The 21,866-nt window shown below is 61.1% G+C and overlaps 1 protein-coding gene across 5 annotated transcripts in view; it reads right to left on the bottom strand.

The window, feature by feature from the left end:
* The window catches only part of PRDM16 (PR/SET domain 16), a 314,127-nt gene extending 293,876 nt beyond the window's left edge, over positions 1-20,251 (bottom strand). For all 5 annotated transcript variants that reach the window (XM_038537722.1, XM_038537726.1, XM_038537724.1 and 2 more), the window contains exon 1: positions 19,971-20,251. In XM_038537722.1, the coding sequence (XP_038393650.1) occupies positions 19,971-20,007 (37 nt within the window). In that variant the 5' untranslated portion in view covers positions 20,008-20,251. The remainder of the gene's footprint in view (positions 1-19,970) is intronic.
* Between the last annotated feature and the right edge of the window lie 1,615 nt (positions 20,252-21,866).

Here is a 21,866-nt window from a genome sequence, read left to right as displayed (position 1 = left end):
TCACTTGCCTACGTAGGCTGTGCACACTGGGGCTGGGACAGAACTCCTTAGGGGTCTGGGTAAAGGGCAGCGGGGCACCCCGCCTGCTAGGGCCACTGAACAAATGAGGGGGTGAGCAGATGTGAATGGATGAAGTGACTTCAGAGGAGCCTGGCCTCCCGCGGATGTCGTGGCAAAGTCAACAAGTACCATACCATGCTCCCGTTTCCATTAAACCAAAAGAAACGGCTATGGGGAGCCAACGGGGGCCGGGTTCGACATCCTGGCATCAGGCAGGGCCCAGAGGACACGCAATAAAAGGGGAACTTGCAGGCACCAGACATGCAGCTCCCTTGAATTTCCTCTGCTGCTGTGGCTGCCCCGGGAAGAAGGCACTCGGGGAGCAAAGCCGCCCCGAGAAAGCGGCGTTTGGCCCCATGCCTGGCAGGGGCACTTGTGTTTCAATGAGTAAACTCTGTCCTATAAAAAGGCCGATTGAACAATGTGCGTTTTATGGCCTGGGGATGTTTTATTTTTCCTGTACAGGAACACGGGCAGGCTGCTGGGCTCAGAGCCTCCTGTCCCCTCCTGCTGCCTTAGATGAGCTCACAGACCCCCTGAGCTCCAAGTAGGTGAACGGGCTCCTCTCCCGCCAGCTCCGTGGGGAGCGCAGGCCCAGGCGGAGGCGCCTTCGGCTGCAGAGACCCAGGGCCAGTGAGGGAGGCCCAGAGTCTGCACCTTTCAGAAGACAATGCCTGGCCAAGGTGTCAGCAGTACTGCTGTGCCGGCAGGTGGGTATGAGGAGTTAGGGGGACACCCTACATCTTCTCCAGGGGCAATGCAGGCACAGGTGCCCCCTGTGTCACCCATGACAGTGCCACGCCTACAGAATTCCCTCACGCCACAGCATCTCCCAGGGCAGGACGGATGGGGTGAGAGTGGCTGAGCGCCAGCCAACCCTAGAAATACCTGCAGCTTCTGAGCACACAAGGGGAGGGGGCCCCTGGTCCTTCCAGAGCAGGAGTGGGTTCTAATCTAAAAGTCAATCCCACACCAATAGGAAGAGGCAGGAGACAACTGGGGGTGGGGGCTCAGGGGACAGCCACAGCCTCCAAATGGACACTCCCGGGGGGTGAGTGACAGCAGCGCCGTGAGCTGCCCAGAGACATGGGAGGTGGCGGGACATCACTGAACACGGCCTCCGTTCCTGCAGGGACAGCTGCCTGAGTCCATGCTCACCCAGAGCAGAAGGCACCCCAGGAAGGATGGGGCATGTGGAGTGGGCAGGAGTTGCTGGGGATGTTCCTGGACATACACAGGTTCCCACCCCTGCCAAGGGTCTGGCTTCAAGCTTCCTCAGGCACATGGAACACATGGGGTTGTGACTGGTTTCTGGATTGTTCTCCGTGAGTCAGGCCCTAGCGCCCTGATTTAATGCAGCCAGCACCCCAGCACCCAGCCCCCTTGTCTTCCGCCAGGAGACCTCCCCGCCACCGCACAGGAGCCCTGCACATACACCTCATACTGAGAGCGGCGGCCGAGGTCATGCGGCCAGGGTGGTATAGAGAACATAGGAAAGAGATGATCCTGTTGGGCATTTAGGGCTCATAAATCCCTGCGCATGCCGGCCAGCTCTAGAAGGTGAGAGAAATAATATTACAAAGCAAAATGAGGAGAGCAAGAAGAATGTAGCATGAAGGCCAAAGAGCAGGGAAGCCACGGGGGAGGAGGAAACACAGCTCGCCGGGAAATTCAGTCCAATCTTTGCTCAACCACAAGCAGGAGGCCAGACCCCAGTGCCACTAGCAGAAATGCGTCTCCCTCCCTGGAAAATTGATTTGTCAACAACCAGAGACTCGTCCAAAGGCATCTCAAGGTTGTTGCTGCTTTTTTTTTTTTTTAAGAAAATACAAAAACCTCGACAATGGCACGCACGCCCAAGAAACGCTTTTGGAGAGTGGAGAGTCTTGCAACTTTGAGGGTTGCTAGGAGGGCCCCTCTGGGCTGACAGTCTGGAAGTGTGGGATTTGCAATGTCCGAGGGAACGGCACACAGTGGGCATTCTTGGCTAAGAATTCATTTGAAAAAAAAAATCAAAGTTGGTTTAAATCTCTGATGAGCTAAAAAACTCCCTCCCACAAACCCAAGAAATGTGAATTTCCTCATTTGGGGTTGAGTTGCCTGCCAAGCACAAGGAAGGACCCTTGACCTGACCCCGATGTGGACAGTGGTTCCCTGGCGGAGCCCCAGGCCGGGGGTGGCGGGTTGGCGGGGACAGCACAGCCCTGGGGGTGCTCTGGGCTCCTGGACACGGCGGGTGCCACGGGAACTACAACCCAAGGGGCTCCTGCCCCAGACTGGATGCGCAGGCGGGAAGCCCCCTCCCCTCCAGCCAGCGATCTGCCCCACTGCCCAGCTTTCCCAGGTGGGGCATCCGAGGTCCCCTTTCAGAAGCAAGCCTCGCCTCACCCTTCACCTCCAAGGAACCGGAGCTTCCAGGGGAGGCTCAGGCGCGCGGAGTCTCCGGTGGCCGAGGCAGTGGCCGAGGCGGTGACAGCAACAGTGACGGTGGCCCTGTGGCTACTCCACATGCGAGGCCATGGGCTGAGGGCGACGCTCACTTGGATTTGTCTCCTCTTCATTTTTTTTTAAACTTTCATTGGAGGTGAATGATACTATGTTTCAATTGCCAAATGCCATCACTTAATTGCTTCACTACTGGAAATTTCATGGGAGGGGGGAAGTGGTTCTCATTTTTCACAGAAAATTCCAGGCGTGGGCTCATTTCTGCAGATCTTTTGCCGAATTAAAAGCACACTCCATAAAAATAAATAAATAAATAGGCAAGCATGGACAGATGAAGCCAGGAATCCTTCCTTAGCTCAGAAAGGAAGCCCCCACAGCAGAAGGAGCGAGGTCAGGGGTCCAGGAGCCCCGAGGGAGGAGGGTCTGCTCAGCCCAGGCCCCAGTCGGCACTGCCGGGGTTTGATGAATAAGCCCCCAAGACTCCCTCTTGGCATTCTTGTGCCCAAACAGGACTGGTGTCCAGAGGCAAGTGCCCCCTGGGCAAGGGGGCCAGGCAGTGGCCCAGCGGGAGGAAGCCCAGGCCAAGCTCTGGCTCCAGGTGTCTCTGCACTAAGGGTACACAGGGCAAGGGGCATGGGGAGCCATCTGGTCAGAGCAGGGAGAGCCAGAGCCCTGCACCCTGGGTATTCCAACTCCAGGCCGGAAGTCCACTGAGCCAAGTGGTTTAAGCCCGGGACCCTGGAGTCCAGGCTGCCTGGCCTGGCTGGGAGGACCTACACGTGGACCTTGCCAGGCAAATGTCAAACTTTACAAAGACTTCCTCATGCTGGTGTGTGCCTTAAGTGTGCCTCAGTTTCCCTGTCTGTCCTGCTTCTTGAAACGAAGGGATCTGAGGTGTAGAAATAGAAAAGGACCCAGTGGGAGGTGACTGTCCAGCCACCCCAGGCCACCGTGGCCTGCAGTGGTGCCCCTGAACACACAGGAGATGCCAGGTGCATGCCAACCAGCACGTTTGCGGTCAGGTGCAGACAGTCTCAGAGCTCCAGCTCCAGAGAAGCTGACCTGCTGGTCAACCCATGTGCACAGAGCACCGGCTCTCAGGACCAGACATACTCTGGGCCTCGAGAAGCTCAGGGCAGGCCAGGGCCCCCTGGAAGCCCTAAAGACCCGGGGGGAGATCCTAACCAAGGGCCTCCTGCCTGCCCTATGAAGCAGGCAGGTCACCCCAGGCACCCAGAGGGACCAGCCACGGCTCCCTTCCACAGATCCAGAAAGCCATTTGGCATGGGAGCAGGATGCTGACTTCCAGGAGGGACAGGCAAGCCCGTTCTTGAGTCAGTCATGAGCCTACGAGTTCTGTCTGGATCTCCTGTTTCTCCAATGGGGACACCGAGCTTAGATTGCTGAGGGAGGCCTATCACACAGCGCGTGTGGTGGGCACAGGGTTCCATGGGGGTCTGCCGAGCATCAAGCCTGTGCCACTGACCAGTGGGCAGACTGCGAGCACAGAGGCCATCCCTGCTGGACGGAGTGTCAGGATGCACCCAACTCCCTGTGGGGGGAACATCCGGCTGTGGTCCTGGGGCTGTGGTACCTCCCTCCCCCATCCTGGAGTCATGCTCACGAGCTGAACCTGACATATCCGTAGTCCTCCCAGGCTCAGGCACATAGCAAGACAAAGCTTCATCCTTGGGCTGCAGGGCAATTCCAACCCTGTGAGGCAGATACCACCCACCCACTCACACACACACACACACACACACACACACACACACACCCGCCCCCGAGGCTCCTGAAGACCCTCGGGCCCTCTGCAGCAACCCCCTCAAGAAGGCAGGTGGCCTGTTCCTGTCTGCATCTTTTCAAGGCGACAATGCCGCCCACACGTGCATGGTTTATGCTCACGTCCCACTGACCCTGGAACATTTAGATGTGCCTATGTCCACTGGCACAGGAATGAATTGAGGACTGGGGGTGGGGGTGGCGGGTAAAGGGACCCGGATGCCCAATGGAAACAAACTCCAAGCGCTCCGAAGCACCGCCGCCCCCCCCCCCAGCACCTGCAGCCGGATGTGCAAGGGTGCACCTGCACTTCCCACCTGCAGCTCACAGACAGGCACCCGGAGCTGTCAGCCTCTCTGCCTGACATCCCGACAGCAGCTGAGACCCGCCAAGACATCGCCTGCCCCCCCAACAGCCTGGTCTGCTCCGTCTCTCCAAACGTTGTGTTCTCAAAGTGGGCAGGAGCCCTGAGTCTCCGCACTGGCAGACGCAGCCTTGACTCAAATTCTCCAGGGCAAAGGCAGAGCGGACGGTGCCTCCCTGGCTCAAATGTCCCGGGCCAGCGGCCTCCACTCTGGGCCCACACCTCAAATTTCGGAGATGGAGCGGCCACAGAAAGCATCCCTCTTTATCGGTGGGCTGCGTGAGCTCTATATCGCCATGGCCTCTCACCCCCAGCATTCCACGCCTCCCAGGGGGGCAGATAATCCCACAAAGGGCCTCATGCCAGAGTCCCTACGCTTTCTCCAGCGCTGAGAGCTTTGACTCAGTCAGCACTGGTTCTCGGGAATCTCCTTACTGGGCCCCAGCATTCAGATCAAATGTCCCTTTGAAAGGGCCAGAGGGGACCCTGTGCCCCTTCTCCTGCGTCTGCATGACACCAGATCCAGCCCGTCCTGTGGTGCTTTTGGAGGCCACCCCCTGCCCCACCCTAGAGAGACACACCCCCCAACACCCCAGGGCCTTCTAGGACTGCTGACCCCGGCAAGGGAGGAGGGACAGGCCCCCCCCCCCAGCCCCGGAGATGCCAAGACGCTCTTTCTTGCAGGGGCCCACAGGCTAGTGCTTGGACTCAGAGGTCCCAGCCTTCCTCTCCTCTTCTTTTGGGGCCAAGGAACCCAGTGACAGCTCCCTGGAGGAGGGTCCCTTCACCCACCAAAAATGTGCTCTGCTTTGATGTCTACAGATGGATCTCCTGAGCTGTCCAGGCTAAGCCCAGAGTCCAGCTCATGTAGTTGTGCATGTGTATGTGTGCGCGTGTGTACACAGAGCAGTCTGCACATGTGTACACAAGTGCATGTGTGTGTACGTGTTACACGTATACACACTGCATGGAGTGACCTGTCCCAGTGTGAGCCTGTGCATAGGTCAGTTTGTGTGCATGTGTGTGCATCACACGTGTGGGAATGCACTCCTGCATACCTGTGGGCAGGCATGTGTGTGGCAGTGCAGACACAAACCTATTGCCAGAAAGCCCCACTATCCTGTGGTCCTCTGAGCAAGTCCTAAGCTTGACCCTCTAGATGTGCAGACAGACTCAGAAGTGCAAGTGTCAGCAAGACAACAGCAGAGAGGAAAAGCAGATTCCTCCCTTGTAGGTTTGGGACCTGCCACTCAGTACCCCAATTCCTCCAGCACAAAGCTAAGCAAAGGACCCCAGAGGACAGGGCTCACCACAGACTCTAACCCCTTCCCTGGACAGTGCTGTGCCCCGGGACGTGCAGGGCAGCTCACCAGGGCCTCCAGCTCTTCTTCTCCTGGAGCCTCCAAATCCAGTAAAGACACTGAGGGCTCAGGAGCCCAAGGCACCCTGACAATCACCGGCCCTCCCCCACGACGGCAGGCAGTGCCTCGGGCCAGGTGCCTCCAGCCAGGATGGTGTAGCCCTGCAAAGCCGCCTGACCCGTATCACGTCCCCCTCATCACATTATTCAGAGGAGCTTCACAGTCTGCAGGCCATATCCAGAGGCTCCCGCGAGACTACTCCACACTCACATATGAACCTGCTTTCAGCCAGGTGCAAGAAAATTCCAGAAACCTCAAATAGCTGCTGACATAGCAATAATAACACCACAATCACATGCCTGCTGCCTCTTGCCCCACATCCCATCTGAACCAGGCAGAACTGTCGGGCAAGGGGTCACTGTGGGCATCCTGCCCTGGAGAGGATGGAGGGGTGGGGCTCCCCACCCTTGGACACTAGGATGGAGTTTCCTCCTTCCAATCTGGTTGGCTCTTCCCAGGCTTGGAAGGGACAGAGGTGGACTGGATACCCATGTCTGCCTCGCTGGGTCTGGAGAGGCACCCCCAGCCCTGCAGGACAGGCCATAGGTGTTGGGGAAGGAGGGCATGTGGCACCAACCATCAGCCCCAACTCTATCCTGGCCCAGCAGAGACGGGATAGGTCAGGGAGCCCAGAAGCTGACCTGCGGGGACAGGGCACCATGGCTGTGCCTGGTGTGTGTGTCCTAACCCAGCCGTGGTAAGGATGAAGGATGCTTCCACAGGGTCCCCACCTCAGCTTCTCTAAAGCTAAACTCAGGCCTTCCTTGGGGGGACGGTCCTTGGAGCCCAGCAGGTTGGAGTCCGGTCACCTTTGAGGTTCCTGCTTACCAGCAGCTGTCCTGTCTCTCTCAGCCTGAGCCAACGATGACTGCAAAGGGAGAGTGTCAGGCTGGCCTGGAGGTGTTCTTCCTGGCCCTCTAGGGGGCCTGCTTGCTCCTGAAAATTGCAAGGGGCAGGAGGTCTCCCTGGGGCACTCCACTGGCTGCCTTGGGGGCCCTAGGGCCAGCCTCCCACCCTGGGGGCAGCAACAAGTGGCCAACAGGTGGCCTGTCAAGTTCCTCTGCTCCATCCAAGATCAGCGAGATGATGGAGCCGCATCTCCCATTTGAAATTTGGGAAGAGAAGATGGAGAGCCAACTCTGAAGCCTGGGGCTGGTGGCCCTCTGACCTGAGAAGCCTTGGGAACTAGTGGGAGGGGCCCAGCGGTGATGCTTACAGGGGTGCTCACCACCATTACTGCGGTGCCATGGCTCCATCGCCCCCCACTCTGCCTGCCGACCCAAGGTCTGGTATTGCTTTTACAGATTCGGTTAGTGTCAGGGACTTGGAGGTGAGAGGTCATCGTGGCCCCCAGGTGGCCCTCCTGGCCCAGCCTTGCATGGCCAGGTCCCAGCGGTGACCCTCCCAAGCACCCTGGGCCAGACTGTGCCCATTTGCTGGCGACTACCACTGTTTGATGGGGATCAGCATCACGGGCCCGGTTTCCCAAGAGGTTCGGATCCCACCGGGAGGTCCCGATGTCCTGCAGAGCCCACTGCAGGCCCTCCTGAGCTGTGGGAGACCTCCTGCACCCCCCACCCCCCACCCCAGCAGCCAGCCATAGGCCTTGTGCATGAGGCTGAGTATTCTTCTACGGCCCAGTGAATAAAGAGTCAGGGGGTTCTTTGTAAGGAAAGGCAAGGCTGCACTCCTCCCGCCCTAGCCCTCTCCTGCACCCAGACAGGCAGAGGCTGTGGGTCAAGCCCCCCGCCCCCCCAGGAGCAGCCAGGACCAGCAGCAGCAGCAGCAGCAGCAGCAGCAGCAGCAGCAGGCTTCTCACCCCCGTGGCCACGGCCCCTCCCCTCCAGCGAGGGTCGTCTGTCAGCTTCTGGAGGCAACCTGAAACCCTGGTGAGGGAGCACTTGAGTTACAGCAAAGAAGGGCCCCTCTGCGGGCTGCCAGCCCCAGGGCCGGCGGGGTGGCCGGGACAGGCCTCGGGCCTCGAACCAAGTCCACCACCATAATTAGCAGATGAGATTCAATAACAAACAGCCTCAAGCGGCTTTATCTAACCTTCGGAAGGTAAGATTAACACCTTCGATGTAGAGAAAGTTAAGACCGGGGCGGGGGGCACGGGGGCTTTGCTCCGCGTTTCTGACTCCCAGCCGAGAAACGAGAGCCCCCTCTTGGGCCCGCGCTCTGCCCCCAGGGTTTCTGAGGACTTGCTTTCCACCGGCCTGTATAGTCCTTTTGTTCACCGGCAGCGAGCGTGAGGCCACAGCACTGCACCGTCGCCTGTCACACGCACACGCAGGCACACGCTGGCTCCCCAAACAGGACTGAGAGCTGCGCCCAGAGCGGGACAGGGGCCCCCATCTCACCGGCGTCTTATGAAAAATGCCACGTCTCCCAGGGCTTGGTGGAGACGCAAGACGTCTCCCCTCGTCCCTGTCCCTTGACTGACTTGTTGCTGCTGGGATTTCATTGGTCTGGAAGAAGACGTCAAATGCACTCCTCCGAACACAAACCCACGATACGTCCTCCCTGGTGGGAAAGACAGCTTGCCCTGCCGAGGTGCACGGTCAGCGCCGGCCTCCGACCCGCGTCTGGAAGCACGGACCTTCGGCACGGTCCGCAGATGAACTTTGGGAGGTCTGAGGGCAGCACCCGGCATCGCCCCATGGTCTGATTTCTAAAGTAATGTCAAATCACTTCCTGGGAAAAATCGATCTGTCTCTGACAGCTTTTCCTCCTGCTAACGTGATAAATAAATAATTAGCCACGTCGTCGGGCTGTTTCATTAAAAGAAAAGGATGGCTGGATGGGCCGAGATGGAGAGCCCGGTCGGAAAGACAGCGTCCGGCGGTTGCCCCCCACATTTTACGGCACCATTTGTATTCTATCCGTCACTGGCTGTAAGCTCAGCCCGAGCTGGGAACTGAATACCCTATTCAGAGAGGTACTCACAGGCGTGTTATTGCAATTTAATATTTTCGCGCACAGACACATCATTATCTTGGAACTTGACACTTCGGCATAATTCTATAATTTTTCAAGAGGGCCTAATTTTTCTAGATGTGAGCGCTAGGGCAGGATTATCCAAACAGCTCCCTCTCCTCTTCGTGTCTTCCGGGGGTTATAAACGTGTGGGCAAATGCTCGCAGATCGCCTGCCTCCACCTTTGAACTTCTCCGTTCCCTTCTTCCACAAAGGCCAGCTACGGAGGGCTCTGGGCCCGGCCGCCCCACAGCCAGCCTTTCAGACCCTGCAGAGAACTAAGCAGTGTGTGTTTGGTAGGGGGGAACCGTGCAAAGCATAAGTGAGCAAGGATGGTACAACGTCATTATCGGCAAAACAAAAAGAACAGCCTGAGGGTAAGCCTCACTCAGACGTCACACCCACACTTGCACACAGGTGCGCACCTGTGCATGCATGCATAGTACACCTGCACACAGATGGACAGATCCACACTGACCAAGACCAGCTCCACACACAGACCAATGCAGGGGCTACACCAGGGGCCGCTCCTCCCTCTAGCAGCAGCGGCTCTGGCTAATAGAAACGCCCCCCCGGTTTTCAGACAGCTCAAGAACACCCTGGCTTTCCCAAGAATAAGACCTGGGAGAAGTTTGCAAGGAGGGCCAGACCCCTTAGGGAAGCATCTGGGAGTGAGCAGGTGGCAGCCTGGATGCAGGTGGCACAGCCCCCTGGATACGCGGTGCCCCATGCTGGGTACCACCACGGCCTAAAGCAGCTCCCTAAAAACTGACATCCTAGACCTTCTCATGAGCTCTCCTCTGAAAGGGACCTGGGGTCTTCTGGCAGCATGGTGCCCTTCTCCACATCAAAGCCCCAGAAACAGTGCCCAGAACCACTCTGGGATCTGACCCCGATGACACCGGCACATTCATGGTAGCTGGGCCAGCAGAAGTGACCCACAGCCACTTCTGAATAGGGGGCTGGAAACGGCTGTTAGGTCAGCACAAGCCAGAGATGCTCATTTCCAATGCGGTAAAGACCTAAGCGGGTATGAGGGGATCACGGCCGCTCGGCGCAGATGTGGATGCTGAGAAATGGCCTGAGTCTGGACCTTCGCCTGACCTGCCGAAGGAGCAGCGTCGTCATCAAGGGCCATTAGTGCCAGGGGTGACAGAGGCTTTGCAGCAGGAGGGAGGAGGCGCGGGGGGCGCACGAGGGTCGACACCCCGTGATTGCCTGGGGCCAGCCCGGCTTTCCTGTGGCCACCGTTTGGGCTCCTCCCGTGAGCATAATTTCCGGTCTTTGTTTAAGTGTTTTATGGACCGATGTGGCCCGGCCTTTCTGAAGAGGCTGTTACAGCCCATTGAGCAGATACAAATGTCTGAGCGCTTTTAAATGCATGCCCCTTTCCCTCAGAGACGCAACCAGAAGGAGCAATGGGAGTCTATTATGTAAATCCATATTTCGGCATAATATTGACTGCCAGCTTCTGAATATAGATACGGGGATTAAACTATGTCACAGGAAAGAGTTCCCAGCCATAGCAAGTCCTCATTCATCATGCGGCGACCCAAGCACTTTATCCCTGCCTCGCTGCGCCCAAGCGTCGGGGGTGCCCTGCCTACCGTAGGTGCCAGAGACTCACACATGTTTCAAGTGAGCCACTGAATCTAAAACACAGAGACTCACAGAAGCAAAGACAAATGAGCAAAGCTCCTCTCTGAGCACCGTTCCCTCCTCTCCCTCTCTTTGGCCTTTCTAATTTGAAATAGAGCTAGGGGTCCAGCCACCCTGCCAACACAGACCCAAGGCCAGGGACACCAGAGAGGGGGTTGCCCCCAGAAGTCATGAGGTTGGGGGGTTAGCCCGTTGGTCTGGCTTTCTGCCCATCCAAACAGCTTGGACACAGAAGCCTAGATCTCAGAGCAAGGACCTGTGAGCCCCCAACTCGTCACACTGCCCCGAGCTTGGTGACCTGACCACGTCTGTTTCTGGAGGGCTGGCCCATAGCTGGGTAGCCATGTGGGGAACCTCGGGCATGTCTCAGAGCACTCCATACAGTAGGCCCAAGGACAGCCTGCTCCACTCCAGGGGCAGGAAGGAATGGATAGATGGAATGGAGCCCCCGAAACACACCAAAGACCCTGACCTACTGCAGAAGCTGGCAACCTCTGAGGAGAGAAGACCTGGCAAATGCCAAGAGCTGTTGAAACCCCAGAGAGTGATAGAAGGATGGACAAGGTCCGGGGAGGCTACAGGAGGGGGTGGCTAGCTTCAGAGCAGGCTGGCATTGGGCTGCATGTCAGAGGGGCCAAATCCGACCCGGGCACCAGAGCTTCTCAGTTTGAAAATAAAACCACGACCTAAGCATCTTGTGTGAGTGTTTTACTTCCTGACCGAGCTGTAGGGAAAGAACCAGAGTGAGCCCTTGGCTGGAGCTGGGCAGTCCAGCTGAGCCCTAGGGCTGCATGATGGGCACCCTGCGGTAAGCACAGCAGCTCCACGTGCTGGGGGCTACACCATGGGGCTGGCTGGCGCACCCCTACAGGCCTGCACACCATCCTTATGCCCCCACCCCCACCCCCACCCTGAAGAGCCCCAGGGAGGCTTGGGATGCTGAGGACCAACACAACATTTCCCCAAGCAGACCAAGGGGATAAAGCCCAAACTTTCACTGCCTGTCCGGATGGAGGAAGAATTCGGCCTCACTCACATCCCCCTGGCCCCAGGGCCCCACCAAACACCACGCTGCACCCTTCCAGAAACTTCCATGCAGTCACACCTGTGGAAGCTAGATGCACACAGGTATTTGGGGTGGTGGGAGGGTGAGCAGCAGGCCCTATACCTGCCCTTGCTGAGGCAAAAGGCGTAAGGGGAACCAATCTGGTGGCAGAAGGTGGGGTGCCTTGCCGGCAGCAACGGTGGGACACATACAGTATGAAGGTGGAGTGGGGGTTGCTGGGTTCTGGGGCCGGACAGGAAGCCCCTAGCCACAGGCCCCAAGCATCCAGGTCCAGGGCTTCATATTTGCACCAAGCATTCGGCTTTGTTATTCTTTCTAAAGTAGGAAAGTAGACAAAGCCAATTCTTCCTCCACTCGGCAGCATGCTGAATGGAAAGCAACCCACAGGTCTGGGGACCCACTTTGGGACAGATGGAGTTAGGGATCCAGGAGACCCAGCCCCACCGTGCAGGGTCCTGAGGAGCAGGAAGGGGCTTCAGACGCAAGGACGCTGTGTGCCTGGGGCCCCCTTCGTGCCCTACCATCACCCGCAGTAGCATCCATTAGAGAATAGAACTGTATCAGAAGGAGAGGATAGAGTCCGCGTAATTCCATCGGGTGAGTCAGGAGGTGAAGGGGCAGGGCTAGGGGTTCACCCTTGGTAGGGCCAGAAATGCCCAAGTGCATCTCTCGGAACTCCCCAAGAATCCACCTGCAGGACTGGGAAGCCCTGAGTTGTGCAGCAGCCAGATCCCCACCTCAAACTACGCTTGACTGTGGCCTTCCTCCTCTCAACGTCCAGTGGTGCTACCTGGGGGTGGGAGGGGCCAGGGGCCTGGAAGAAGCCCAAGGCCAGGCTGAGCCCCCGAGTCTCTGCTTGTTCCCAGCCAGACGCCTGCCCATCCACCTCCATGCTGGGAAGGGCCAGCGCCCACTCCACAGGGCCTTCAGGTCACCCCCAAAGTGCACAAGACAGCCAGGAGCTGGCTATCCGAGAAGCCCTGGGCTTCTCTCAGCACCCTGCTCCCAGATCCCGCTGAGCACCTCTAGGCACATGGCCATGGGAGGGAGTTGGGGGCCAGCACCCGCCAGTACCCCATCACCTGCCTCACCTGCAGAGCCAGGTCAGGCTGGGCCCAGACTCCCTCCTCCCTTGGATAAGGTGGATCCTGCTTCCACCCCTAGCTCCCCCAGGGATGCGGACTGAAGGCACAAGCCCTTCCCCCTTCCCGGAAGTGTGCTGCCACCGAAAGGCAGCATGAGTCTGGTGAATTTTGCAGAGAACTCTCACGTCAGGTTCAGAAAGCATGTGCGAAAGGGTCACCGGTTCTCTTTCCTGAGCAGGGTCTCCGGGGTAAGCAGAGCAAATGTTGCTCCTCACGTCCCCGAGTTTGAGCGGGGGAACACCCGCCCTGGGATGTTTTTGCTCCCAAGTCAGTAAAGCCCTAAAGCCGGTCTGCTCCCAGATCCCTCCGCCCACCACTGGGGGTGAGGGGGTTGTGGTGAAGGGGAAGGCTCTGCAAGCACCCGCTCTGCCCCCGCCCTCCTCCCCCCCCCCCCCGTCCCCCCCTGGCCTCAGGCACATTTCAGATGAGTAAAACGTCACACCAAATATTTCACCTTGAGACCCACCTGAGACCCAGGTCAGACCAGAATGAAAAGGTGACCCATGTTATCACCTTTGCTTAAAGACAGACTGCACCGTCTCCACCCTGAAAGATGCATATTTGGGGCTGGAAATGACACAAGCATCAGTAAGTAAAATGGGCACGGGATAATGCAGAACCTGATTTAGAGGAGGTAAAATATTCGCTAGGACCCAGCCATGTTTTAAAATGATTATAAATTATTTTAACAGTGCATTTGCAAAGGGTTATAAAAACAGCCATAATATATTTTTTTCCTTAGATTCTAGAATTACCAGTGTGACAGCTAATGCAATAATGATTTGTTTCAAATGCCAGTGTTTAAGCTGTATAAAGCTGATTTTATACATTTTTCCAGTAGGCCGCATTGTAGTTAATGAAATTAAACACACCAATCGCATTTGTCCCCAGGGGACGAGGAACTGAACACACCACTGGTTTATTTTTTTATTAAAATAAATTGCAGCCAGCAAGATGGACTAATTGCATACAGAATTGAAAAAGAAACATTCCATTGATATAATTAAGCCAATTTTCATGGACAGAAATAGTTATAGTGGATATAAAATAAGCAAAGCCTTCACCAGAATCTGACTTCCCTCCTTTTTTGCACAGAATGTTAACTATTAAACAAATATGTATTTCGGAGCCGAGGCACCGCTCTCTGCGAGCTCCGGGGCATTGTTCCTGACTCTCGGGAGAGGCCAGCCGGGCAGGCCAGCCAAGGATTTGATGGCAGAAACCCCAAGAGAGAGTGGTAGGGCAGGAAGAGGCCCTCCCCATCGCCCTGGGGCCCAGCAGAGCTCAGGAGCACTGGCCAGCCTACAGGGAGCACCCCGGCCCTCACAGTAGCCTGCGAGGTGCCCAGGCTTAGGGAACAGCAGCCGATTTGGGGCTAGACCTGCGACTACAGCGGCCGGCTCCTTTCCCCGTGGCTCAGGGTGGCTCATGTCCACACAGCGGCGGCTCCACCTCTCCTTGATTGCCTTGGGGGAGGGGCGCTGATTATTTCCCTCCAGATTTGGGGTGGCAGCGGGAGGGTGAGCAGGCTAGCCCTACACCTCCTGCCTTTGCTCACAAAAAAAGATAGTACACGGGAGGGGTTGCAGATGAGGCTGACCCAGGTCAACAGCCCGCCATTCTGCACCTGACCTGGGGAGAGGACACCCAGAGCCAGAGGCTGGAAAAGCTCATGGCAGAGCGTCCTGTGCGGCCTGGGGTGGAAGGGCAGCAGGAGAGTCCAGATCCCAGCAAAAAACACCGGGTCCGGAGGAGGCTGAGGACAGTTAGCTGGTGGCATTCAAAAGCTGTAAGAACACTGATGTCTTATTTGCTTTTAAAAACCAGACCTGTTACAAGCATAGCACTGTCCTTGGGGAAAATGCTTAAACCTTGACACATAAAAAAAGAAAATTCTATGGAACTAACTACAACCCGCGGAACCCTAAGGAAGGGGTGGGGGGGTGATGGTGTGAAATACGAAAGCTTGGGGAACTTTACTTCGGTGTCATTCAGTTTCATTCCTAACTGCTGTGTGACTTCCACTGGGTACTCAACCTCTCTGTGTTTGGGAGATTTTGCCGCTAAAAGTGGTGCCCAGGAGGCCAAATTCCATCCCCAGGATCAATGAAGGGAAGTGGGGTCAGCCTGAGCAAGTGGTCGAGGAATGCCTTTACGGGACCCTGGCCCCTCCTGTTTCCTGGAGGCTCGGGAGGCTCGGAGGCTGGGCTGCGACTTTGGTAGGACCTCTCAGTGGGCAGGTGCCTGGGGCAAATGCACGGGGCGAATACTCCACCTCCACGCATCCTGGAAGGCAGGATTGATCCCGCAAAGCCCGACCTCCAGCACCCAGCGGCGCTTCGGATCCCCTCACCATCTCCTTCCTCCCCACGCCACCCTGACTTTGACCCGGGCTCCGGGAGCACTCTCCCGACTCTCTGCGCCCAAACCTGCAAAGCCACTGGGATGGGGGCGCGGGCTTCCCGCCCGCAGAGTCTGGGTCAGGGTCAAGAGTCCCGGAGCTGGGAGTCCGAGTCTGCCCTTCTCCGTTCAGGAAACCAAGAGGCGGAGACCCTTGGGGCCGATTTTGGCCCTGGAAGAGGAGGGTGCTGCTCCCGCTGGCTGGGCTGGGGTGCAGGGCTCCCGGGGCGGCAGCCTCTGCCACGAACCGGCAGCGCTGTGTAGACGGGCAGCGCTGTTCACGTGGCGGCGCGGTAGTTACTGGGACTTTGTACGCGGAGAACAGGGGGCTGCAGCGACGCTGGCTCAGCACGGGGTCCCCAGGCCCCAAGGCCAGGCTGGCCCACGCCGTCCGCAGCCCTAGGCAGCCCGCGTCCCAGCGCGCGACAGCCACTGTACCGCGCAGCAAGGCCCGGCTCTTCTGTCCCTTCGCCAAGTTTCTTTCCCGCAGGGGGACAGTGCTCGAGCTGTCCCTAGTCCTCCCGCGCCCGCTCCTCCCGCTGTAGCGTCCAAGACTTGTTACACGGGTTTGATTCAAAACCTGATAAATTGTCTTTAACGCTATTTGAAATTTTTAAACGAAATTATTCAAAAGATTTTTAATCCTGGATAATTTTTGTTGAAACTCTAATTATACATCACCTTAATTACCAGCCCCAGCCCCCCAAGGATCCCTAATTGCCTCCTAATTGAATAAAACAGGGGGCTAATCGAGCCTACAGCGGCCCTGTGAGCTGACGGCCTCCCCCTAGGGGCCCAGTGGGGGGAGCCTCCCGCCGGCCCCACCGCCAGCACCCGGCCTCCCAACAGAAACGTCGGGACCGGGTCCGCAGCCCCGTGCTGTAACTCAGGGTTCTCAGGAGCCACGGGCCCCGGACGGGGGCGGGGGGCGCGGCTCAGCCCGCACCTGCTCCCTGCCCACGGCCAATAGTATGTGCAGGGTGGCCCGGTGGGTGTCCGGTGGTGAGGACCTTCCCCTGGGAGCCCGCTCGGAGGTCACCCGACCAACAGGACTTGGCACCCGCCCCCGCCCACAGGCCTGGGCGCCCAGGCACACCCGCGGGGCCAGTGGTGGAGCCAGAGCCTGCAGGCACTCAGCGCACTGCCGCAGGGCACCTGGCCTTGGCCGCCAGCCCTGCACCCCGCCCCTCCTCCGTGGCCTCGGCGTTTTCGCCCGAAGCGGGGCGAGTCGCTCGACTCCTGCCGGACATTTCCTGGCACTGCTGCCCTTCTAGGCGTCCAGACAGGAGGCTGCCGTCCTGGCTGCGGGGAGAGAAGTGGTGGAAGGGGCAGGCTTTCCCTGGCCGGCGGGAGAAGGGCAGGGCCCAGCAGAGCCCGAGCCCCGCTGCTTTCTACTTCGGAGAAGGAACCGGCTAGGAGCTCAGCCTCCAGCCAGGCTCCCCACACCCTGTCACACACACGTCACCCTGAAGATGCACACACAGGACACACCATGTCCGGCATCAAGCAGAGGTAGCACTCCCACCTCCACCCCAGGGGGCCAGGCGGCAGTTGTCCCCAGGACACTATCCCCAGGCCTGGACTATGTCATGTCTAGTTGTCTTAGCACGTCCATGGTGATCAGGTCTCGGGGCGGCTCTGATGGGGGCTCTCTGAGAGCACATCGTCTCGTGCACAGGGCCCCCCAGCTGTGCTACAAGGGCAGGAGGGCACCTGGGCTGTGTAGACCCCCATACCTGCCCATCTGGTTCACAACAGTGGCAGAAACACAAAGCTTTTGTTAGGCGTTTTGTGTTTAAATGTAGGGCAGGGACAGCCCCGATTCCCCACGGGCCAGCAAGCGCCCTGGCCTGTGTGAGGGGACCTGGACCTACCTGCCTTCACTCTGTCCCCAGCTGCCTAGGCTCCCTCTGTGAGGTGGTGAGCACCTCAGGGCCCTCTGTCCTTGGAAAGCTCAACTCACAGCCCCCAGGGTGGGCCCCAGAAGTGCCACCAGCTCAGTCTGCATGCAAGCCCCGCAGGGAGACCCCTGGAGTGGGGTCCTAGTGAAACACAAACGAAATTACAGCCACAGATGCAGCCTCCGGGGCAGCCCTCAAGCTCTGACTCAGGGGTGACACTCACTCACTCACTGACCAGGTTGTCCTTCTGCTCCCCGCACATGGCTTCAGGCACAGCCCAGCCCTGCACCCAGGCCTATAACTGTGACCTCTCTTTCTTCCCCCAGCCCCCTGCCCCTGGCCTCGATGTGGCTTGCAGGAGGAGGTTCTCCTGGCGGCACTGGGGCTGCCCTGCTGCCTCAGATTCAGGTTATGGAGGCAGGTCCCCAGGGACCTCCACATCTGCTTAAAATATTGTCCTATGAAATGAAATTCCTCAGCGGATCCTGTGCTCCGTATCGGGCAGGCAGCTGTGGCCCTGTGCCGGCCTCGGCCACCTCTTCGGGCAGGGCTGGGGACAGCTGTCCCGGCTGTGAGGGGTTTCCAGCGCTTGCTCCTGCGGGCTCCAGCGGGGTCTGGGCCGGACACACTTGCCCCGCTTTGGCTCCTTCTCACCATGGACTCCCAGGACAGGGAGACCTGTGCTCTGCCCTATCTTCGATTCTGGTCCCCTGGCCTCAGGGCCAGGCACCCATTCCAAGTGGTGAGAAGAGCCAACAGGGCCCCCTTCCCCACCTGTTGGGGTGGAGCAGGCAGGGAGCCGAGTGCAGGACGCTTTGCTGTTTCCAGGGCTGCGCTGGGGGCTCTGAGCCGCCTCTCGCTTACAGCGAAGGCCCAGCCAGAGCGCGGCTGCACGTCCCACCGTAGGGCTCCAGCCGCAGGTCCTTCCTCGGCCCGAGCCTGACCGGGGCAGCCTGCAGCCCAGGAATGAGACTCAGGAAGCCGCCGTGCTCACACACCAACACCCACACCCCCAGGCCTGCGGGCCCACAGGTAGCGGGCACCCAGCCCTGGCGCACCAGCCACAAAACACTGGGGCCTTGTTCGCACCAAGAGGGGCCAGAGGTCAGGGGAGACGGAGGAGGCCGAGGCCCCGAGCACCGGGCAAGGGAGACGCGCCGGAAAGGTGCGCCTCCAGGAGGAGCCCCACACAACTCGGGGGCTCCGGGCCGTCCTGCCTGCGCCGGGAGCTGCTTTTCCCCGGTGCTCCATGGCGCGCGCCGGGCCTAGCCCCGCGGGGCCGCTGTCCCGGGAGCCAGGCCGACCCAACCACGACAGCACAACTTCTTCGGAAAGTGTCGGAGTTCCCAGCCCACCAGGCTCGTGCTCGGGGGCTCAGCCCCGGTGCGGAGGCTCGGCCGGCCAGGGTCAGGCGGGAGAGGGGCGGGCGGAGCGGCCTGGTGGTCGCGCGGGGATCCCAGGGGAGCTGGCCTGGCGCCCCCGGCGTGGGTGGGCGGGCGGCCGGCGGAGGAGCGGGCGGCTGGCACCGCGGCGCCGGTTCGTCCCCGCGCGGCGCTCCCGCTTCGCTGCAGCCGGGCCTCGGCCGGGGCTTCGGGAGCCGCGCTCTCCCCGCCGCGGCTCCGCCGCTCCCACCTGCCCTCCGCCGGGGCCGCGGTCCCGGGCCCGCGGGCCTCCCCGCCGATGGCGCCAGCGGTCCGGGAGTGGAGGGAGCGCGGGGGCCCGGGCGCGGCGGCAGGCGGCGGGGCGAGCGGCGGGCGCACCGGGCCGGCGGCGCGGACCCGGCGGGCGGCGGGCCGGGCGCGCGGAGCTCGGGGCTCGGCCCGAGACGGAGCGAAAGAGAAAGTAAGAGCGGGGACCGGGCAGCGTCGCCGCGGGCAGCTCCGTCCCCTCCGGGCCTCGGGGCTGCGCGTGCGGCCGGGGCGAGGGGGGCGGCGGCGGCGGCGGGAGGCGGGGGCGGCCGGGCGGGGACCCTCCCGCCGGAGGCACGGGCTCCCTCCCGGGCCGGCCGCGCGGGTGCCGGGGTCCCGGAGTCCCGGAGGAGCGCCCGCCGCCGCGCGGGGCACGGGGCGGGAATACACTTGGCGGCCGCGGGGCCGGCCCCGGAGGACGTGTCCGTGTTGCCGCCCCGGCGGCCGGGCTGTCGTGCCGCCGCCCCTGCCCTGCGCCCGCGAGGCGCGGTGGACGCCGGCCCGCGCCCCCTCCTCCGCCCCCTCCCCGGCTCGGGGTCTCCCTCCTCTGCGCCCAGCTGGCGGACGCCAAAGGCGGTGCTCTAGCGCCCACTATTTCAAAAGCCCGGAATATGATTTGACCAGGACTGAGAGCCACTCCGAGAGAGAGAGGGAGAGAGCGAGCGAGGAGGAAAAAGTTGCTCTCCCCTTTCGTCAACTTTTCGCTAACTTTCGCTTTTCGCTCCCCTCCACCCCCAGCCCTCCCCCTCCGCCCCCCTCCCCGGCCCCCACCGCGCGCCTCGGGTTCCCGGGCCCGAGCGCCTGACACTGGGGGGGGGAGGGGGTTCGCGAGGAGGGGGCCGGCGCCTTCGGGGAGCGCGCGGCCCGGGCGCCCCGAGCCTCTGCGCCGAGCCCGGCCGCCCCGGAGCGCGGGAGGCGGAGCAGCCCCCGGGCCGCGCGGCCGACCGGAGGGCCGGGAGCCCAGGGCGCGCCGGCCGCGCCCCGACGCGCACCCCTGGCCCGGGCGCCCCGGCCCCGCGGCCCGGACCCGGCGGCGCGGCGCGGCCGAGCGCGGGAGACTTACTTTTGGCTAGCTTCCTCGCCCTCGCCTTGGATCGCATGGTGTCGGCTCGCGGAATCTCTCTCCTCCTCCTTGAGTCCAGAAGCAGCTACACACTATCTTCATCTCCCCAGCATTGTCAGTTTGGACACCTTCGCACATGCGCACACAGCACTCAATCTGACACCCCTCGCCGGGGCCAAAAAAACTTTGCAATGTATTCATCATCCTCATCGTCGCGCCGCCGTCGCCGCCGCCGCCTCGGCGCGGGATTGGGGGGCTCTCCTCGGCCTTCCCGGTCTTCCTCTCACTTATCTCTCCCCCCCCCCGCCCCCTCTCCCCCCTCCCCTTTCCAGCGCAGCTCGGAACTGGCCCTTTAAGAACACATTCCGTGCTCTGCGCTCCCGCCCGGGGCCCGCACCCCGGACACTTTAAAAGGACCCAGGTGGCCCCGGAGGCGAGGTGACGATGCCCCCACCCTGCCCCTGCGCCGGCCGCGGGCGGAGTGGCGGCGGCGCGGGTCCGCGCCCCTTCCCAGGACGGGGGCGGGGGGGGGACGCGCCCACAGTTCGGACGCGGGTCTGGCTGGGTTGGCTCCGTTTTATGGCATTTTATTCCTAATTAAAAAGCTTTGCGTCCCGCGTCGCCCCGGCCTGCTCTTCTCCCCGCGTCTCCCCGCGGCCCCCGCCCCGCCCCGCCCCCGCCCGAGGGGGTGTCCCAGCCGCGCGCGCCGATCCCGGCTCCGCCGAAGCCTCCTCCGGAGCCCCCTCCGGGCCCCGCCGCCCCCCTCGGCCTGCCCGGCTCCCGCCCCTCCCCTTCGCCCCCACCCCAGCGCTGCGGCTCCGGGCTCCGCGGCTCAAAAACAACAGCGGTGGCGCCGCCAGCTCCGCGCTCCGCCACAATCCCGGCGGCCGGGGACACTCGGACCCGCCGCGCTCCGTCCGCGCGGAACCGCGGAGAGCCGCGCGCGCGGGCACCGGGGAGGCTGCGCGGGGGGCCGGCGTCCGAACCCGGCCACCGCGGGGGCGGGCCCCAGGTGAGTACCCGCCGCGCGAGCCCCCGAGCTGGGCCACCCTCGGGGAAGTGGCCGCTCGCGGCCCAGGTGAGGAGCGGGCGGGAGGGCCGGCGGAGCAGGTGGCAGTGCGAGGGCGGGAGCTGACCGGGTGCTTCTACCTCGCAGCCCTCCGACGCGGAGGGGAACTCGAAACGTCCGGGCCAGGGGCCTGGGAACTCCTCCCGTGTGTCTGAGATTGGAGAGGGACATGGGGGCCGACGCAGGCGCTGACCCCGGCCCTGCCGGGGACGCGGGCTCTGCGGGCTTAGGGACCTAAAGCTTCCCCGGAGTCAGCCTGAGCGGGGCAGAGGTCGAGCCTTTGCTGGGGTCTCTGCAGCCGCGGGTGGGCTCCTGGCTGTGCGCCACTCCCCGTGTGCCCCATTTGTCGTGCCGTGAGACGAGTGGCACCCGAGCCCTCACCACGGGAGAGGTGAACGGGTAAGGGCGGAAGGACTAACACGGAGACCCTGGGGTCCTAGCCGAGGCGCTCAGGATGGCGAGGGGTGTGTGGCCGGTGCTACCCCCGAGGAAGAGCTCCACAGAACAGGGCTTGGCGGGAGCCAGAAGCGGCGGTGCGCCGGGCCTTCCCGCCTCCGCACTTCACAGCTGCCTTCCTGTCTGAATTCAACTGGCCGGAGCGTCCACGGTTTCAGGGGTGCCCAGCCTTGCACTCTGCTTGCAGCCCCAGACGGAGAAGGCACTCTCCGCCCTGCTCTGTTTCTCCCTGAATTGAATGCAGCCTCCACTGTTCTCCGGCCCTAGGTGAGTGTTGACCACCGGCACCAACAGGGGCTCCAGGGGCAGCTCAGTCCCCTTGCCTGCGTCCTTCTGAGGGTCTGTCCCCCGCACCCCTCGCTCTGCCTGTC

This window comes from Canis lupus, chromosome 5 (assembly GCF_011100685.1).
Source record: "Canis lupus familiaris isolate Mischka breed German Shepherd chromosome 5, alternate assembly UU_Cfam_GSD_1.0, whole genome shotgun sequence".
Lineage (NCBI taxonomy): Eukaryota > Metazoa > Chordata > Mammalia > Carnivora > Canidae > Canis > Canis lupus.
The sequence above is the reverse complement of the archived record's forward strand: the minus strand, read 5'-3'. Positions and strand labels throughout refer to the sequence as shown.